This window comes from Mobula birostris, chromosome 24 (genome assembly GCF_030028105.1).
Source record: "Mobula birostris isolate sMobBir1 chromosome 24, sMobBir1.hap1, whole genome shotgun sequence".
Taxonomy (NCBI): domain Eukaryota; kingdom Metazoa; phylum Chordata; class Chondrichthyes; order Myliobatiformes; family Myliobatidae; genus Mobula; species Mobula birostris.
In genome coordinates, this window is record NC_092393.1 from 13,684,994 (window position 1) to 13,701,000 (window position 16,007).

Sequence of the window (16,007 nt, forward strand, 5' to 3'; positions counted from 1 at the left end):
TACAAAAGTACATCTTTTTTTTGCAAAACTATATAAGTTTATTTACACAACAAATACACTAAGTACAAGCATTAAGTATTCACAAGACAATGAATAAATCCAAATTAAAATATGATTACTACTGTCTATAAAACAGTCTATCCCCGGGGGGGGGGGGGGCACTGCTCCCGCAAATCCCCCACTACCCATAGTGACCGCACGCTCCCTGTCCAAGGATAGCCGGGCATGAACATCTCCTCGGAAGAGGGCAGACAGTCAGCCCTGGCAGAGCCCTCGACTTTTCGTGGCCCAGACCCATGAATAGCCATCTTGGCCAGCCCCTGGAGCAAGCCCACCACTAGATTCTGCTCTAGACGCACCCACTTCCACACTGGGTGCCTGTATATAAGGAGCATGGGGCTCAAGTGCAACCAGAACATGAGCAGCAGCCCCTTCTGCTACAGGGGCTGCAACCTCTCACACTCCATATAAGTGTGGTACACTGACTGCTCCTGGCTACAGAATGGACAGGTGGACGGAGTGTCAGTGAAGCTGCTTAAAAATCTGTTGCACGGTACTGTCCTATGCAACACCTTCCACCCCAGGTCCCCAATGTTCAGGGGAAAGACCCTGGCATAAAGAGATTTCCACTAGGGAGCTCCTCCGCTGCCAGATGGTAAAACAAACTGCCAATGTGAGTCTGGTTAGCAGACGAAGGCAGGAGCAGCCCGTACAAGAAATACTTTGAAGGGCATGGTGGGCATCCTCGTGAGATGGCTCACATTGTGTGGGACCCTCTCCTACGTGGTATTCAGAGGCCTGGGTCTGACGAGCACTTCCGGCACATCAGGTGGTGGTGCAGTCGGAACCTCTACACTTCCCTGAGTCCCCTCAACATCCACCATGGTAGGATGTGGACCAGTCCCCCTCGCAGCTAGAGCACTGTGCCCCACTGGCATGGGAGCACCCTGACTGGATAAGATTAGACCCATACCCTCAACAGTTCTTGGTAAAAGTGAGGCTGTTCCCTCAAAGCAGCGTGGCTGATGCTGTCCACTGGAAGCCGTGGTACCGTCCTGCAGGCAGTATCCCCGGTGGAAAAAGTGCGTTGCCAGCACATGCCATCTCAGAGATTGCATTGCTATACAGGTATCTCTGCAGGGCCCTGAAGCGGAGAGCCGCCAGTTGGGTGCGCACGCACGTGAATGATTGACCACCCTCTGCAGTCGGAAGACTCAGGACTGCAGCAGAGGCCCAATGCCTCCTGTTACCTCAGAAGAACTCCACCAGGCTTTTCTTGTCCTGGAGACAAAAGCAGTGGGCAGGACTAAGGTAATCAGCTGGTAACATATCTTCACAATGAAAGCTACTTATTAATGGGTTTTATATGGACTGTTGATCCAAGTTGTCCTATTCCATTGTGCCTAGTCTGTAGCAAACAAATTACAAATGTAGCAATGGCTCCAACGAAATTGAAGACTCTAACTACAAATCACAGCCATATGACATGTAAAAGTGCTGATTATTTTAAACAACTATTGGAATCTCAAAACAAATAGATTACAGCTTTTGAAAACAAAGTCGCAGTCAGCAAGAAGGTTCAAGAAACAAGTTATTTAGTAGCTTCAAGACCAGTTCACTTGAGAATGTTTAAAAAACTGTGTAAAAACCTGAACAAACAGTGCACCAATCTCCTGCTACATACAGAAATCCAGTGGCCTAACAGACTAAGGGTCCTCGACAGGGTGTTTGACCTGAAAGATGAATTGCAGGAGTACTTTCAGGAAAATAGTAGGCCACATTTTTCTAAGTGCTTTGAAGATGAAGAATGGCTGCAGGAACTAGCCTACTTAACAGACTTGAGAAAATCTGCAGATGCTGGAAATTCAAGCAACACACACAAAATGCTGGTAGAACACAGCAGGCCAGGCAGCGTCTCTAGGAAGAGGTACAGTCGACGTTGTAGGCCGAGACCCTTCGTCAGGATGTCCAGCATTTTGTGTGTGTTACTTAACAGTCTTGTTCCATCATATCAACCAGTTGAACAAACCTCTGCAAAGCCCTGGAGAAAATCTTTTGACTTCAAGTGACAAGATTCTTGGATTTAAAAGGAAACTGAATTTTTGGAAAAATTATGCTGCAAAAGGACATCTTGAAATGTTTCCACTGCTGCTTGGGCTTGAGAGTGAGTAAGGATATCAGAAAGCTTCAAGTCTCATTGAAAACCACTTGGAAGAACTGCAGAACAAAATTGGAACAGTACTGTTCCTCCCTTTCAACAGAAGTGTATGACAGGGTGAGGGAATCTTTCTTTGAATCTTCTGCTCAGCCTGTGAACTTGACTTTGAAAGAAGAGGAAGAACTTTGTGAGCTGCACTCTGATCATGCACTCAAGCACTCAAGAGTATCCTGCCATTCATAGGAAAGCAATGAACATTTTGCTGCCGTTTTCAACTTCTTACATGTGTGAGCAAGCTTTTTCTTGTTTAACAAACAAGTATCAAGAGCAAGGATAGAAATCGCCTCATTTCAATTGAAGATGTGTGCTTATCTCAAGTTCGACCCAGAATTGAGAAATTTATTATGTTTGCCTTTTGGGTTTTTAAAATTTATGAAAGGGAAAGACAGAGTAATTTCAAGAAATGTAAGAAAAGCTTAACTTTTTTCCCCAGAAAAATTGGCTAAAAGTTCATTCTCTACTCAAAAGAGCATTGACAATTAGTTTTGGATTATTATATCTACAACTTACTGATCACACTAATGTACTGTGAGTTCTAGATATAATTTTTTTTTTATGCAGGGGTTCCCTGAGACCTGAAAATTATTTCAAGGGTTCTTCAGGGCAAAAAGGTTGAGAAAGGCTGTTCTAGGGTGCGGAAAACATGTCTTTCAAATTGATTTATGCTTTTGAGTGGGTGAAGAAAAGGATTGACAAAGACAGGAGGGTAGGATGTTGTAATCATGGATTTTGACAAGGCATCCACGATAAGTGCGTCCAAAGGGTAAGGCACATGGGACCCATCGTGAGTGGCTAATTGGAGCAAAAATTGGCTTGGTGATGTGAGGCAGACAGTAGTACTGGAAGTATGCTTAAGTCTGCAATCTGTGTTGTACCATGGTGATTGGTAGTCAATTCTCTGTGATATAAAGTAACATTATGAGTGTGAATGTAGGAGATCCAACATCTGAGGGTGACATGAAAATTGATGGTGGTGTGAATAGTGAGGAAAGATTTCTAAAGCTACAGCAAGATGTATAGTAGGTCAGGTGGAAAAGTAAACAGAACAGTGACAAATGAAATTTAATCCCAACATGTGATTAGTGATGTGTTTTGGGAAGAGCAGATACAGTAAATGGTAGAACACTGAGGAATGTTGATGAACAGAGGGACCTTTGGGTACAAGTCCTAGGTTCCCTAAAAGAGGCAACACAGGTAGATAGGTTGATGAAAAAGATAAATGGCATGGTTGCCTTCAGAATTTGGGTACAGAATATAAAAGTCAGAGCTGAGTTTCTTGTCATAAGCACAAATACATGTATGTACAGATGAAATGAAAAGCTTACAGCAGCATCACGGGCACATAGCATCAAATAAGCAGTATTCATAAGAAAAACATTGATAAATTATACAGAACAAAGAGGAACAAAGTCTATTTTAGTGCAAAGAGATCAAATTGGTCATATTTATTTACTTGTTTGTTTGTTTAGAGATATGGCATGGAATATGTCCTTCCGGCCCTTCGGACGGCACCACCCAGCAACACTGATTTAACCCTAGCCTAACCACAGGACAATTTACAATGACCAATTAACCTACTAACTGGTACATCTTTGGACTGTGAGAGGAAACTGGAGCAGCTGAAGAAAACCTATGCATTCCATGGGGAGGAAATATAAACTCCTTGCAGATGATGTTGGAATTGAACGCCGATGCCCTGAGCTATAGTAGCGTTGTGATAATTGCTATGCTACTATGGTGCCCGATATTAGAGCACCATGATGCAACTTTCAAAAATCTGGTAAAGCTGCACTTGGAGTACTACATGCATTTCTGGTTGCCACCCTAGAAAGAATATTGTTGCATTGGTGCAGTGGGCATTCACCTAAATTGCCTGGATTGAGGCTCTTTATAGCTATGGGGAGAATTTAAATGGGTGGGGCTAGTTACCATTGGAGTGAAGGAAGCTGAGGGATCATGTCAGAGGTGTATAAAATCATGAGAGGCACAGAAATGAGTTGTTTTTCTTTTTCCTAGGGTAGGGGTACGAGAAACAAGATTCCATAGGTGTATTGTAGAAAGAAGTTTTTAAGGGAATCTGCGGGGAAATTTATCCTTGCAGAGTGGTTGATATCTGGAACTCGGTGGTAAGGAGATGAAGGTGGCAGATATCTTTATTGCACTTAAGAGGCATTTAGGCAGGCAAGGCTTGGAAGGATACAGATCTGATGCAGCCAGATGGGGTTGGTATAGTTGGGTGAAACAGTCGGCAGGGTCCTTGTGGGCTGAAGGGCTTGCTTCTGTGGCTTTGATGAAGATTTCTTGTGTAAGGCCTATGTGTTGTGTAATGTAACAGGTCAAAGTGATGGGGAAGACTCGAATGACAAATTGTATATACTGAGAGAAGATGTGACAGGAAAACAGAAAAGCACAGTATTATTTAATGTGTGGAACTTTGATATGTTGATGTGAGTGATCGATTTGTCTGTGTACAGTATAAGAAACAAACAGGTAGTGGCGAGGAACAGCAAGTAAATAAGTGGAGAAATGGGATGTTTGCTTTATTGCAGAGGAGAAGGAGAACAAAGTATGGAAGTCATGTACTTGTGCCTGGGACCACACCTTTTGTTTTTATTTGAAATAGCATATATTTGCCTTTGAAGCTGTGTGGAGAAAGTTTAATAACTTGGTTCCTGGGGGGAATCTTATAAAATTGATCAAGTGGGCATTTACTTTCTGCAGTTTTGAAGGATAATTAATGATATGATACACGCAAGATGCTGAAGAAGCTAGTCATCAAGGCTGTAAGGATGTTTTCTCTGGGGAGTGAGGTCTGGATTGAGGACCATTATCTCAGGATAAGGGTTGAATGACTGAAATGAGGAGGAATTTCTTCCAAGGGTTGTAAGTATTTAGAGTTCTCTTCCCCAGAGAGCTCTAGGTGCTGATTCATTAAGTACATTAAAGAATTTCAGGATGTATATTGTATACATTTCTCTGACACTAAATGTACCTATTGAAACCCATTGAAACATTCCGGGCTGATGCAAAACTTTAGACCTGGGAAGAATCCAGTGGTGGGAATCAGGGTAGGAAAACGAGGTCTAGGCCAACAGTCAGAAACAATGATGGTTTTGAATTGTGGAACAGGTTCAGCAGGCTATTTGACCTCCTGCTTCTGCTGTCCCAATGTAGGAAGAGAGGCAGATGAGATTACTTGCCAGAAAGGGATGCTAAAGCAAGTCAAGGGTGGTATTGGGACAAGTAGAGAAACACAGGAGGACTGGAGGAGATGTCAGTGGCAGAAGGCTGACCCTTCACTTTATTATTAAAGTAAAATACCAAAATATTGACTGCTTAGAAAATAAATGAATGCTTTTCTTTGGGGACAGTGTGAGGCCACATGCTATCCAAAGTGTTTCATTCTCCAATTTTAGCACAACATTCACAGTGTGTTACAAATTGATTAAGTTATTACTGGCTAGATACAAGGCCTTTTGTTGCAGAAACATTCTGAAGAGATTGAAACTTTGCTACCCTATATACTGTGACCGTTTTGTTTATCCATTTACTAGGACAGAGCTCTGAAAGTTTCAACAAAGGTGGAAAGTAGGTGACAATGATACTGAAGTTCAAGTTTGCTGAGCTGTAAGTAAATATAGTTTGTCTCTAAATAATTTATTTCTGCATTTTTTTTTTACAATGTAGCAGCAGTGCTGAGTTAAAATCATAAACATTTATGGTGCGGAAGGAAGTTGTTTGGCCAATACTGGCCAAAGAATGAAGCTGTAGAGATTACTCCATTGTCCATCTTGTAACCATTGGTTACTGCTCTTCAAGTGTAGCTCTGAACTGTGATGAGAGGTTCTGCTGTGGAAGTTGCACTGAAGACAGTGATAGGTGAAGTCAAGTGAGACCACTGAGACACCTCTGCTTACTACAGATGATACGCTGCGGCAGTGTGCACTCAAAGCAGATGAGTGAGGCCTCTGTAGCGAGAGTTCTCTAGAGTGGTCTTCCTAAAACAAAGCATCCCTTTCCACAATAGGGGGTACCGGAGAAGGATGTGAAACATACCAAACAACTTCAAGTAACTTTAAAATATTGTAAAGTCCACTGGAAGTTTCAATTGACTTCAACGTCTCTACTGTGAAAGACAATTGATCTTGTGAGAAAGGATTTCAAAAATATACAATTTACAATAATCAAAATCCATAACTGATAATCCATTTTTATATAAAAATAGCAGTTTTTTGTTCAGACTTATGAACAGTGTGGGTAACTGGGTCCCATGTTGTTCTCCTTGTGCACAAGTTAAAAAAGAATGCTTGAGTCATAAGAGTGGGTGGGTTCTGGCCCTAATTATTTTAGTTACTTTATTTCACTATCCGTGACGAGTTACTTCAACACTACCCCCATCACCCTTTCAGGTGGTGAGTTCCAGTCTGCATCTCCAGTATTGTTTCTTATAGCCCATTATTTCTGTAGCTGATCATTGGCTGTCAGTGAAGCTCCTACTTTCTCAGACTCCTGAGATTCCTCCATGGAATGGAGTGATGAGCAAAACTGCAAACATCAGCACGAAACAGTCCTGGTGCATGTATCTGGTTAGGTCACAGGCCACTTTATTCCCTTTATGCTACCAGTGGATAGTATTAAAATAGAGGGCACCTTCAGTCACCCCTGCCATGCACCCCTGCTGGGTGCAATTCATGGGGGCTGCAGAACAAAGATGTAGCCAGCATGTTTTAATGCTATATTTTGGGAAGATGGCTTTCAACCATTTTTATCTTTGTTACAAATTTGTGTATTAGCATTGACTCATGAAAGGCTATTTGTCTCTGAGTTAAATGCTACATATTAAAGTTGTACTCGAACACATTACTTCAGTTCTATAATCAGACATTATTATGCTGCCTCTAAGATGAATATGAGTGAAACTATGGTGTTATTTGAAGAAGGGCATGAAAGTTCTGGTGTTCAAATCAAAATTTCATCTTTTAAACAACTAAAATAGGTAATGTAATCCACAGAAAATGCTGTAGGAATTCAGCAGGTCAGGCAGCATCTATGGAGAAGAGTAAACAGTTGACATTTCAGGTCAAGATCCTTCATCGGGACTGGAAACAAACTGAGAAGTCAGAGTAAGGTGGGAAGAAGAAGTATGAAGGTGATAGGTGAAACCGGAAGAGAGGGAGGGGGTGACGTCAAGTGCTGGGGAGTTGATAGGTGAAAGAGATAAAGGGCTGAAGGACAGGGAACCTGATAGGAGAGGATAGAAGACTATGGAAGCAAAGGAAAGGGGAGGAGCACTAGAGGGAGGTGATGGGCAAGTAAGAAGATAAGGTGAGAGAGGGACATCTCATTAGTTCTGAAATGAGAAGCCTCATACCTAGAGCAGCTGTGGCGCTGAGAAAAGGATGGCATTTTTACATGTGACTGGGCAGGAAGAGGTATAGACTCCTTAGCTGTGAGAATCAGTGGGTTTATAAAAGATACCAGTAGATAGATCATCTCCAGAGATGGAGGCAAAGAGATCGAGAAAGGGGAGGGAGGTGTCGGAAATGGATCAAGTAAATTTGAGGACGGGGTGAAAGTTGGAGGCAAAATTGATGAAGCCAATGAGCTCAGCATGGGTGCAGGAAGCAGCGCCAATGCAGTGGTCAGTGTACTGTAGGAAGAGTTGGTGTAGGCTTGGAACATGGACTGTTCCACGTAGGTGACGAAAAGGTAGGCATTGCAAATGTCCATGATGACACCCATTATTTGAAAGAAGTGGGAGGAGATTATTCAGAGTGAGGATTTAGTTCACCAGATGGAGGGGAGTGGTGGGGAGAACTGGTTAGGTTTGTTGTCCAGAAAGAAGCTTTAAGGCCCCCACCCTGATAGGGGTTGCAGGTGTAGACATCCATAGTGAAAATGAGACAGTCGGGGCCAGGGAATTTGAAGTCATTGAAAAGCTGAAGAGTGTGTAAAGTGTCATGGGTGTAGGGAGGTGGGGACTGAACCAGTGGGGGATAAAACAGTTGAGGTAAACAACAGGAATTCTGCAGATGCTGGAAATTCAAGCAACACACATCAAAGTTGCTGGTGAATGCAGCAGGCCAGGCAGCATCTCTAGGAAGAGGTACAGTCGAAGTTTCAGGCCGAGACCCTTCGTCAGGACTAACTGAAGGAAGAGTTAGTAAGACATTTGAAAGTAGGGGGAGAGGGGGAGATCCAAAATGATAGGAGAAGACAGGAGGGGGAGGGATGGAGCCAAGAGCTGGACAGGTGATTGGCAAAGGGGATATGAGAGGATCATGGGACAGGAGGTCCGGGGAGAAAGACAAGGGGGGGGGGGGGGGAACCAGAAGATGGTCAAGGGGTATATTCAGAGGGACAGAGGGAGAAAAAGGGGAGAGAGAGAAAGAATGTGTGTATATAAATAAATAACGGATGGGGTACGAGGGGGAGGTGGGGCATTAGCGGAAGTTAGAGAAGTCAATGTTCATGCCATCAGGTTGGAGGCTACCCAGAGGGAATGTAAGGTGTTGTTCCTCCAACCTGAGTGTGGCTTCATCTTTACAGTAGAGGAGGCCGTGGATAGACATGTCAGAATGGGAATATTCCGTCTGGGTAGCCTCCAACCAGATGGCATGAGCATTGCCTTCTCTAACTTCTGCTAATGCCCCACCTCCCCCTCGTACCCCATCTGTTATTTATTTATATACACACATTCTTTCGCTCTCTCCCCTTTTTCTCCCTCTGTCCCTCTGACTATACCCCTTGCCCATCCTCTGGTTCCCCCCCCCCCACTTGTCTTTCTCCCCGACCTCCTCCTGTCCCATGATCCGCTCATATCCCCTTTGCCAATCACCTGTCCAGCTCTTGGCTTCATCCCTCCCCTTCCTGTCTTCTTCTATCATTTTGGATCTCCCCTTCCCCCTCCAACTTTCAAATCTCTTACTAACTCTTCCTTCAGTTAGTCCTGATGAAGGGTCTCAGCCTGAAACGTTGACTAAACAGTTGAGGTATGCAGCCACAAGTTCGGTAGGGCAGGAACAAGCAGAAACACTGGGTCTACCTGGACAGGCAGGTTTATGGATCTTGGGAAGGAGGTAGAAACAGGTGGTGCGGGGTGAGGAAACTGTGAGTTTGGTAGCAGTGTGTAGGAGATCCCCAGAGTTAATAAGGTCAGTGATGGTGCGGGAGACATTGGCCTGGTGCTCCTTAGTGGGGTCTTGCTCGAGGGGTAAGAAGTGGTGTCTGAGAGTTGTCGCCTTAGTGTAATCACTTGAAAGTAGATAATATGATCACTTGAAAAGCAAGATAATAGACATTGAAAATCTGTGACATGAACAGCTTCTCTCAGGAAAAGCTTCTTCCCCTTTGTCGCCCGATCCCTGAATTGACATTGAATCATGAACACTACCTAACTACTTTTTAACCTTTCTGTTTTTGCACTACTTATTTAATATAATTAATAGATAATACTGTTTTTTTTCTATTATGTATTGTGTTTTATTGCTGCTGCAAAGACAATTAATTTCACGACATATGCTGGGGTGTATATATATATATATATATATATATATATATATATATCTCTGTAAGGCACTGGTGAGACCCCACTTGGAGTACTGTGGGCAGTTTTGGGCTCTTTATTTAAGAAAGGATGTGCTGACGTTGGAGAGCGTACAGAGAAGATTCACTAGAATGATTCCGGGAATGAGAGGGATAACATATGAGGAACATTTGTCCGCTGTTGGACTGTATTCCTTAGAGTTTAGAAGAATGAGGGGGGACCGCATAGAATCATTCAAATATTGAAAGGCATGGACAGAGTGGATGTGGCAAAATTGTTTCCCATGATGGGAGAGTCTAGTACAAGAGGGCATGACTTAAGGATTGAAGGGCGCCCATTCAGAACAGAAATGTGAAGAAATTTTTTTAGAGGGTGGTGAATCTATGGAATTTGTTGCCACGGGCAGCAGTGGAGGCCAAGTCATTGGGTGTATTTAAGGCAGAGTTTGATAGGTATCTGAGTAGCCAGGGCATCAAAGGTTATGGTGAGAAGGCAGGGGAGTGGGACTAAATGGAAGAATGGATCAGCTCATGATAAAATGGCGGAGCAGACTCAATGGGCTGAATGGCCGACTTCTGCTCCTTTGACTTATGGTCTTACATATTAAACCTGATTCTGATTCTGTGAAGATCCAGCAGATCAGTCAGCAGCTGCAGAAAGGAAATTAAGTAATGTTTCTAGTCAGGGACCTTTTATGTGACTTTTATTATTGTCTGTTACATACACTGCTTTGCTGAAACGATGATACCCAAAGCTACTCTCCTATTGCAGAAATAAGTGAAGTGCTGCTTATTGACTTGGTTTGAAGATTTTTCTCTGATTACAGTGATTTACTTGCTTTGATTTTATACATTTATGTTGTATATTTTTATTCTTGTTTTAAATCAGGAAAATCAGGCTTCATGTCTCATGACAAACTCACCATCCCACAAAACAATCTACTGTGCTGTCTTTGTATTCCTTCTGTCACAGTAATGTTGCTCTTTAGAGAGAATAGATCATACACCTAGGTTTGCCTTCTAAGGTCTGCACGATCATGACTTGGAATTAGATCATAATTTCTTCCTTATCACTTGGTCTAAATACTGGACCTCCTCCAATAGCAGTGTGGAAAGAAGTACTTTCAACAAAAGGACTGAGACAATGCAGGAAAGCAACTTCCAGCAGTTATGGATCAGCAATAAATGCTGTTCTTGCTGGTTCTGAATATTACTACATAAAGAATGCCTTCCTGCTTTACTATTCCTGAATGTTAATTTCTGGTATTTCATTTCAAGCACACCCAGGCCCCTCTGAGCACTAACATCTTTCAAACTCACACTTTTTTAAAAAAACCTTGCCTTTCTATTTGTTCCTTCCAAAATGGATTACTCTGTTTTTGCCACATCCTGTGTGCTACACCTTGCCTCCTCACTTAATCAGTCCATACCCCTTGAAGCTTCTGTGTAATTCTCCTCATGCTGCCACCTAGTTTAATATCCACAGCAAACCTGGATACGCTGATTTTCTCATCCATCTAAGCCATGGGTGCAGAATTAGACCATTCAGTCTAATTCTCATTGATAGTTTACAAATTGTCGGGGCAGTTTGGGGCCTTGCAGCACTCCTCTAGTCAAACTCCTACCGACCAAAGTTACTTGTTTATTCCTACATATTTTTTGACCATTGACTGTTCTGGACATCTAATATCATGCAGATTAACACTGTGCAATAATCTCCTGGATTGCAATATATTGAATGCCTCTTATAAATCTAAATACACTATATTAGTTATTTTAATCTGCCAAAATATTTATCTTCTGTTTTTTTTAACTTGAGGTTTTTGTAGGTTTAATTGTTTATTTGTTACTTGTTTATTGTCTTACTTTTAATGGAGTCCCATAATCGGCATGAGTCAACTGAGATTCCAAGCCTTCATGGCTTCTTTTATTTGTATTTAAGATCCTGGATTCAGATTGAACACAATCACTTTTAGACTTTTATAAACTATACTGTGTTGTAAACTCTATTTGCTAAGAACCCCTTAACTACCGGATTATGAATGTTCCACAATGCTAAATCTAAAATAGTTTGAAACCTCATTGCTTCCTCGATGAACTGATGTTAAAAACATCTCTTGTATACTCCAGGAATTTGTCATCCACAGTGTTACATCTAATTTGGTTTGCTCTTTACTGTTTCTCAGCTTCCTCCAAACTCGTACAACTGTTTGATTTTTTGAGCTAAAGTCCACTCTACCTACAGCCGTCACCTTATCCTTTATTATCAGGGTTCCCTCACCACTCTCAAACAAGAGAAAATCTGCATATGCTGGAAATTCAAGCAACACACACAAAATACTGGAGGAACTCAGCAGGTCAGGCAGTATCTGAGTCCTGCCAAAGGGTCTTGGGCCGAAATGCCGACTGTACTCTTTACCTTACCACTCTTCCCATTTTGCTTTTACCTTTGAAAAGTTAAGTTTCATTCAGTATTTAATTTCCAACCGTGGTCACACAGCAGTGATGGCTTTTAGACCATACTCGTTTATTTCTATTCTTGCCATAATGTTACAAATGCTGTGTGCATTAGATAAAGAGCCTAAAAAATTGTTTTTTACCATTTTGCTCAATGCTCTTTCTCTTCTTGACATACTCTAGCACTTCTTCCACTTGCAGGGATAAGTGCCTGGAGGGAAATCAGTGGGAAGAGATGAAAGCACAAGAGAATTGTGAAGGGAGCAATCCCTGCGGAGAGTGGGACGGGGGAGGGGAGTTAAAGATGCGTTTTCAGATCCTTTTAAGGATGGCGGAAGTTGTGGAGAATGACCGTTTGAATGTGACAGCTTAGGGGGTGGTAGGTGAGGAGAAGAACTCTGAGGGGTGGTAGGTGACACCTCCTGGCACTTACCCTACAAGTGGAGCAAATGCTACACCTGCCCATTCACCTCCTTCACTTCTGTTCATGGCCCCAGCCCCAAACAGTCTTTCCAGGTGAGGCAACACTTCACATGTGAATTTGTTGAGGTTGTCTGCGGTATCTGGTGATCCCAATGCGACCTCCTCAACATTGGTGAGACCTGATGTAGATCAGGAGAATGCTTTGTTGTGCACCTTTGCTCAATCCACAAAAAGCAGATTTCCTGGTGGCCAAACATTTCAGTTCCAAACCTCGAGTCCCATTCTGACATATCAGTGCACGGCCTCCTCTTATGCCACGAAGAGGCCACTCTCAGTTTGGAGGAGCAACATCTTATATTCTGTCTAGATAGCCTCCAACCTGATGGCATGAGCATCAATTTCTCTAGATTCCAGTAATTCTTCCCCCTCCCTCTTCTCTCTTTTTCATTTCTCTACTCCTATCTCTTCTACTCATCTGCCTATTACCTCACCCTGGTGCCCCTGTTCTTTCCATTTCTCCCATGGTCCACTTTCCCCTCATAACAGATTCCTTCCTCTCCAGCCCTTTACCTTTTCCACCTATCACCTCCCAGCTTCTTTCCCCTGCTTCACCTGTCACCTTCCAGCTGTGCTCCTTCTGCGTGCTACCTCCTGCATCTTATTATTCTGGCATCTCCTCCCTTCCTTTCTAGTCCTGATGACGGACTGTTTATTCCCCTCCATGGATGCTGCCTGACCTGCTGAGTTCAGTAGATCAGCAACATTTATGAATGAAGCATCACACTTAGCACACAAATAAAATCTCTATGTTTATCCTTTTAACATTTAAAAATATCTGTAACACCATACTTGTAGAGATGTTGATGATCCATGACCTATGATCCAAATTGTAGTCAGTGATCTGTAATATTGAATCATTGATTAATTTTGTAATCTATTGATATAGTAATGGGTCTGCTCTGAGGCAGTGCGATTGAGGAGGAATTGCCAAAAGTACTAAAATTTTCAGAATTATGAAGTTTCAGTCAGTTTCAAATTTGGTAGCAATTTTCACATTTAAAAACAGTAATGAATTACCATAGTTATGATTGTGAATTAAATTCATAGTTGTGTAACCAAAGAACAATATGTAAAGAATTAAATTAATGTAACAATTAATCTGACATATGATAAAGAGTGATTAGGAAGAAAAACTTGAATTTTGTAGTACTTTTCTTGATGTTAGAATGTCCCAAAATATTGTGCAGTCATTCAGATACAATTACTGTGGAAATGTAGGTATAATGTTAAAGTACATGTTATCACTTTTTCTTGTAACATTTTGTATTAACACATCCATAGGTGGTTCTTCACAGATTGCTTGGAGATGGACATGCTGTTTTGTGAGAGAAATTCAGCTGCCACTTGTTGCCTTCACAGTAAAGCAAACTGAAGATATTGAAAGAAAGCACTGTGGTCTCCCATGTCCTTTATTGCAGCTGTTGGTTAAGTAGAATGAGTTAAATGTTCATGGTACTTCCAAGACTATATGTCACAAGATGTTAAACTGATTGAGTGCCCCCAAATGTTAACAAGGCTGTTATAATGGGGTTCTGGGTTTTAGGGGGAGGGCAATGGGAGGGTGGGGGAGGGTTGAAGGGGGTGGGGGAATGCATTTTTCTGCATTGTCTGTAACTTTATACCCAAATTTCAATACATCCACTACATTTTCCCAAAGGAGCTGCAACTGATTTGTGTATGTTTGGTAAATGCAAACCTCATATTCTTAATAGTGATTGGGTTGTGCAGGTGTGAGAACTGATCTAGGCATGCAGTTTGATACGATAATTATCTAGATGGTTCTTCCTTGTGCATCGACAGCCTTAAAACTATTAGTGTTCAATTTTTAGTCGTTAGTTCTGTGTACATTTTGGTGTCATCCTCAAATGTGCATGTGGTGAATGGCACTTAATTCCAACTGCAGAACCTCATTATCTTTGGGCCCTTAGAAAAGATGAGGTGCCCTATTTGATTAGCCACATAGTATAGTAACACTGTCCTGCCAATCTTTAGAAATGTATATGTGAGAAATTTTGCTGGACCCAGTGTAGCCAAGTAAGAACCAAATGGCAGCCACACATTCAAATCTTTTTCAATTGTTTATAGGAAAGTAAACACCTGTTGTTTTATACCCATAGAATGAACAGGGTCAAAAATTATTTGCTTATTCTGTCTCATTCTGAAGTTAGAAGCCATTAACATAAATTTCATGGGTTTGGCACAGAAGTTAAATGTTTTGGTTCAAATAGTAAAGCACACAAAATTGTCCCTCAAGTCTCCCCACAAAAGTTTATTTGTTTACAGTGGTTTTATAATTCTGCTGTAAATGATAGCCTTTAAGTGTTTCTCTTTTGTAAAGGGTGAGATGTTACACTGCTCCTGTTTTTTCATTATTGGTTCTTACACTACTTTTTGAATTGATTGGCTTTGATAATCATTTATGAAAGTACTGTTATTTAAAATTGGTTAATTGTTCTACATTTTTTTAACCAGAAGTCCCATTTCTTGTTCAAAAACAACTTTGCAGCTGAAATAACCTGTCGCAATCCCACTGCACTGTGCACAGCTGTGTGGGCTTGACCTCTGATTGAGAATTGATACAACAATCTTCCAATAAAAAGGAAAATCTCATGCCATCATTCCAACTTGAGTTATAACAATAAATTTCACATTTTGTGCATCTGCCTTAGGCCTCCAGTGTGGCTGAATGTTGAAGGAGCACTGTGACACGGGCTTTGTTGTATTTGGTCTAGAGGAGAGCTGTAAACAATTTTTTTGTTTAATAAATGTAAAGGCCAGACAAGACAGAAACAGCAGTGCAAATACCACATAAATATATATAGATAGATATTTATTTTTAAAATTAACCGTACTAAAAACTTTTTTAACGCCATTAAGTTTCATGGCTCCTTGTGCATCATTCAGTGACATGTACAGTCCAGTTGTAGAGTTTTTCATCCAACAAGAGTTCTTATTGCTACCTTTTTTAGAAATCCTTTATTCAGATAGACAGAAACAATGAACTCATCATTGGTCTGGTTTTAGGAGCCCTTAGTGTGCTGGTTAAGCTCGGTAGGCTTACTTTACAGGCATTGCAGAAATTGTAAAAGAGACTAATCTCCAACTTTTGCCAAGCACTTGATGGTCTTGCAGACTTGTTTCCCTTTTCTGTCTTATTTTAGTGAACATCATTTTATTTCTTAAGGCTTACAAATGGTCTGCTCTTTGTGTAAATCTTGACTTCATCTCTCTTATTTCAATTCTCTCTCTTAAAATGTAGGCCCAAATTAATGGCAAAAGTATTGTTGAACCCTTCTATTATCTG

At 41.6% G+C, this 16,007-nt stretch overlaps 1 protein-coding gene across 4 annotated transcripts in view; it reads left to right on the plus strand.

Moving 5' to 3' along the window:
• The window catches only part of LOC140187344 (uncharacterized), a 184,558-nt gene that overhangs the window by 47,551 nt on the left and 121,000 nt on the right, over positions 1–16,007 (plus strand). The window contains exons 5-6 of one of the 4 annotated variants that reach the window (XM_072242550.1): positions 5,773–5,845; positions 13,985–14,242. The exons of 2 other annotated variants lie outside the window; for them this stretch is intronic. In XM_072242550.1, the coding sequence (XP_072098651.1) occupies positions 5,773–5,814 (42 nt within the window). In that variant the 3' untranslated portion in view covers positions 5,815–5,845; positions 13,985–14,242. Of the gene's footprint in view, positions 1–5,772; positions 5,846–13,984; positions 14,243–16,007 lie in introns of those variants that run through there. One more of the 4 variants, XM_072242551.1, reaches the window with a different exon arrangement.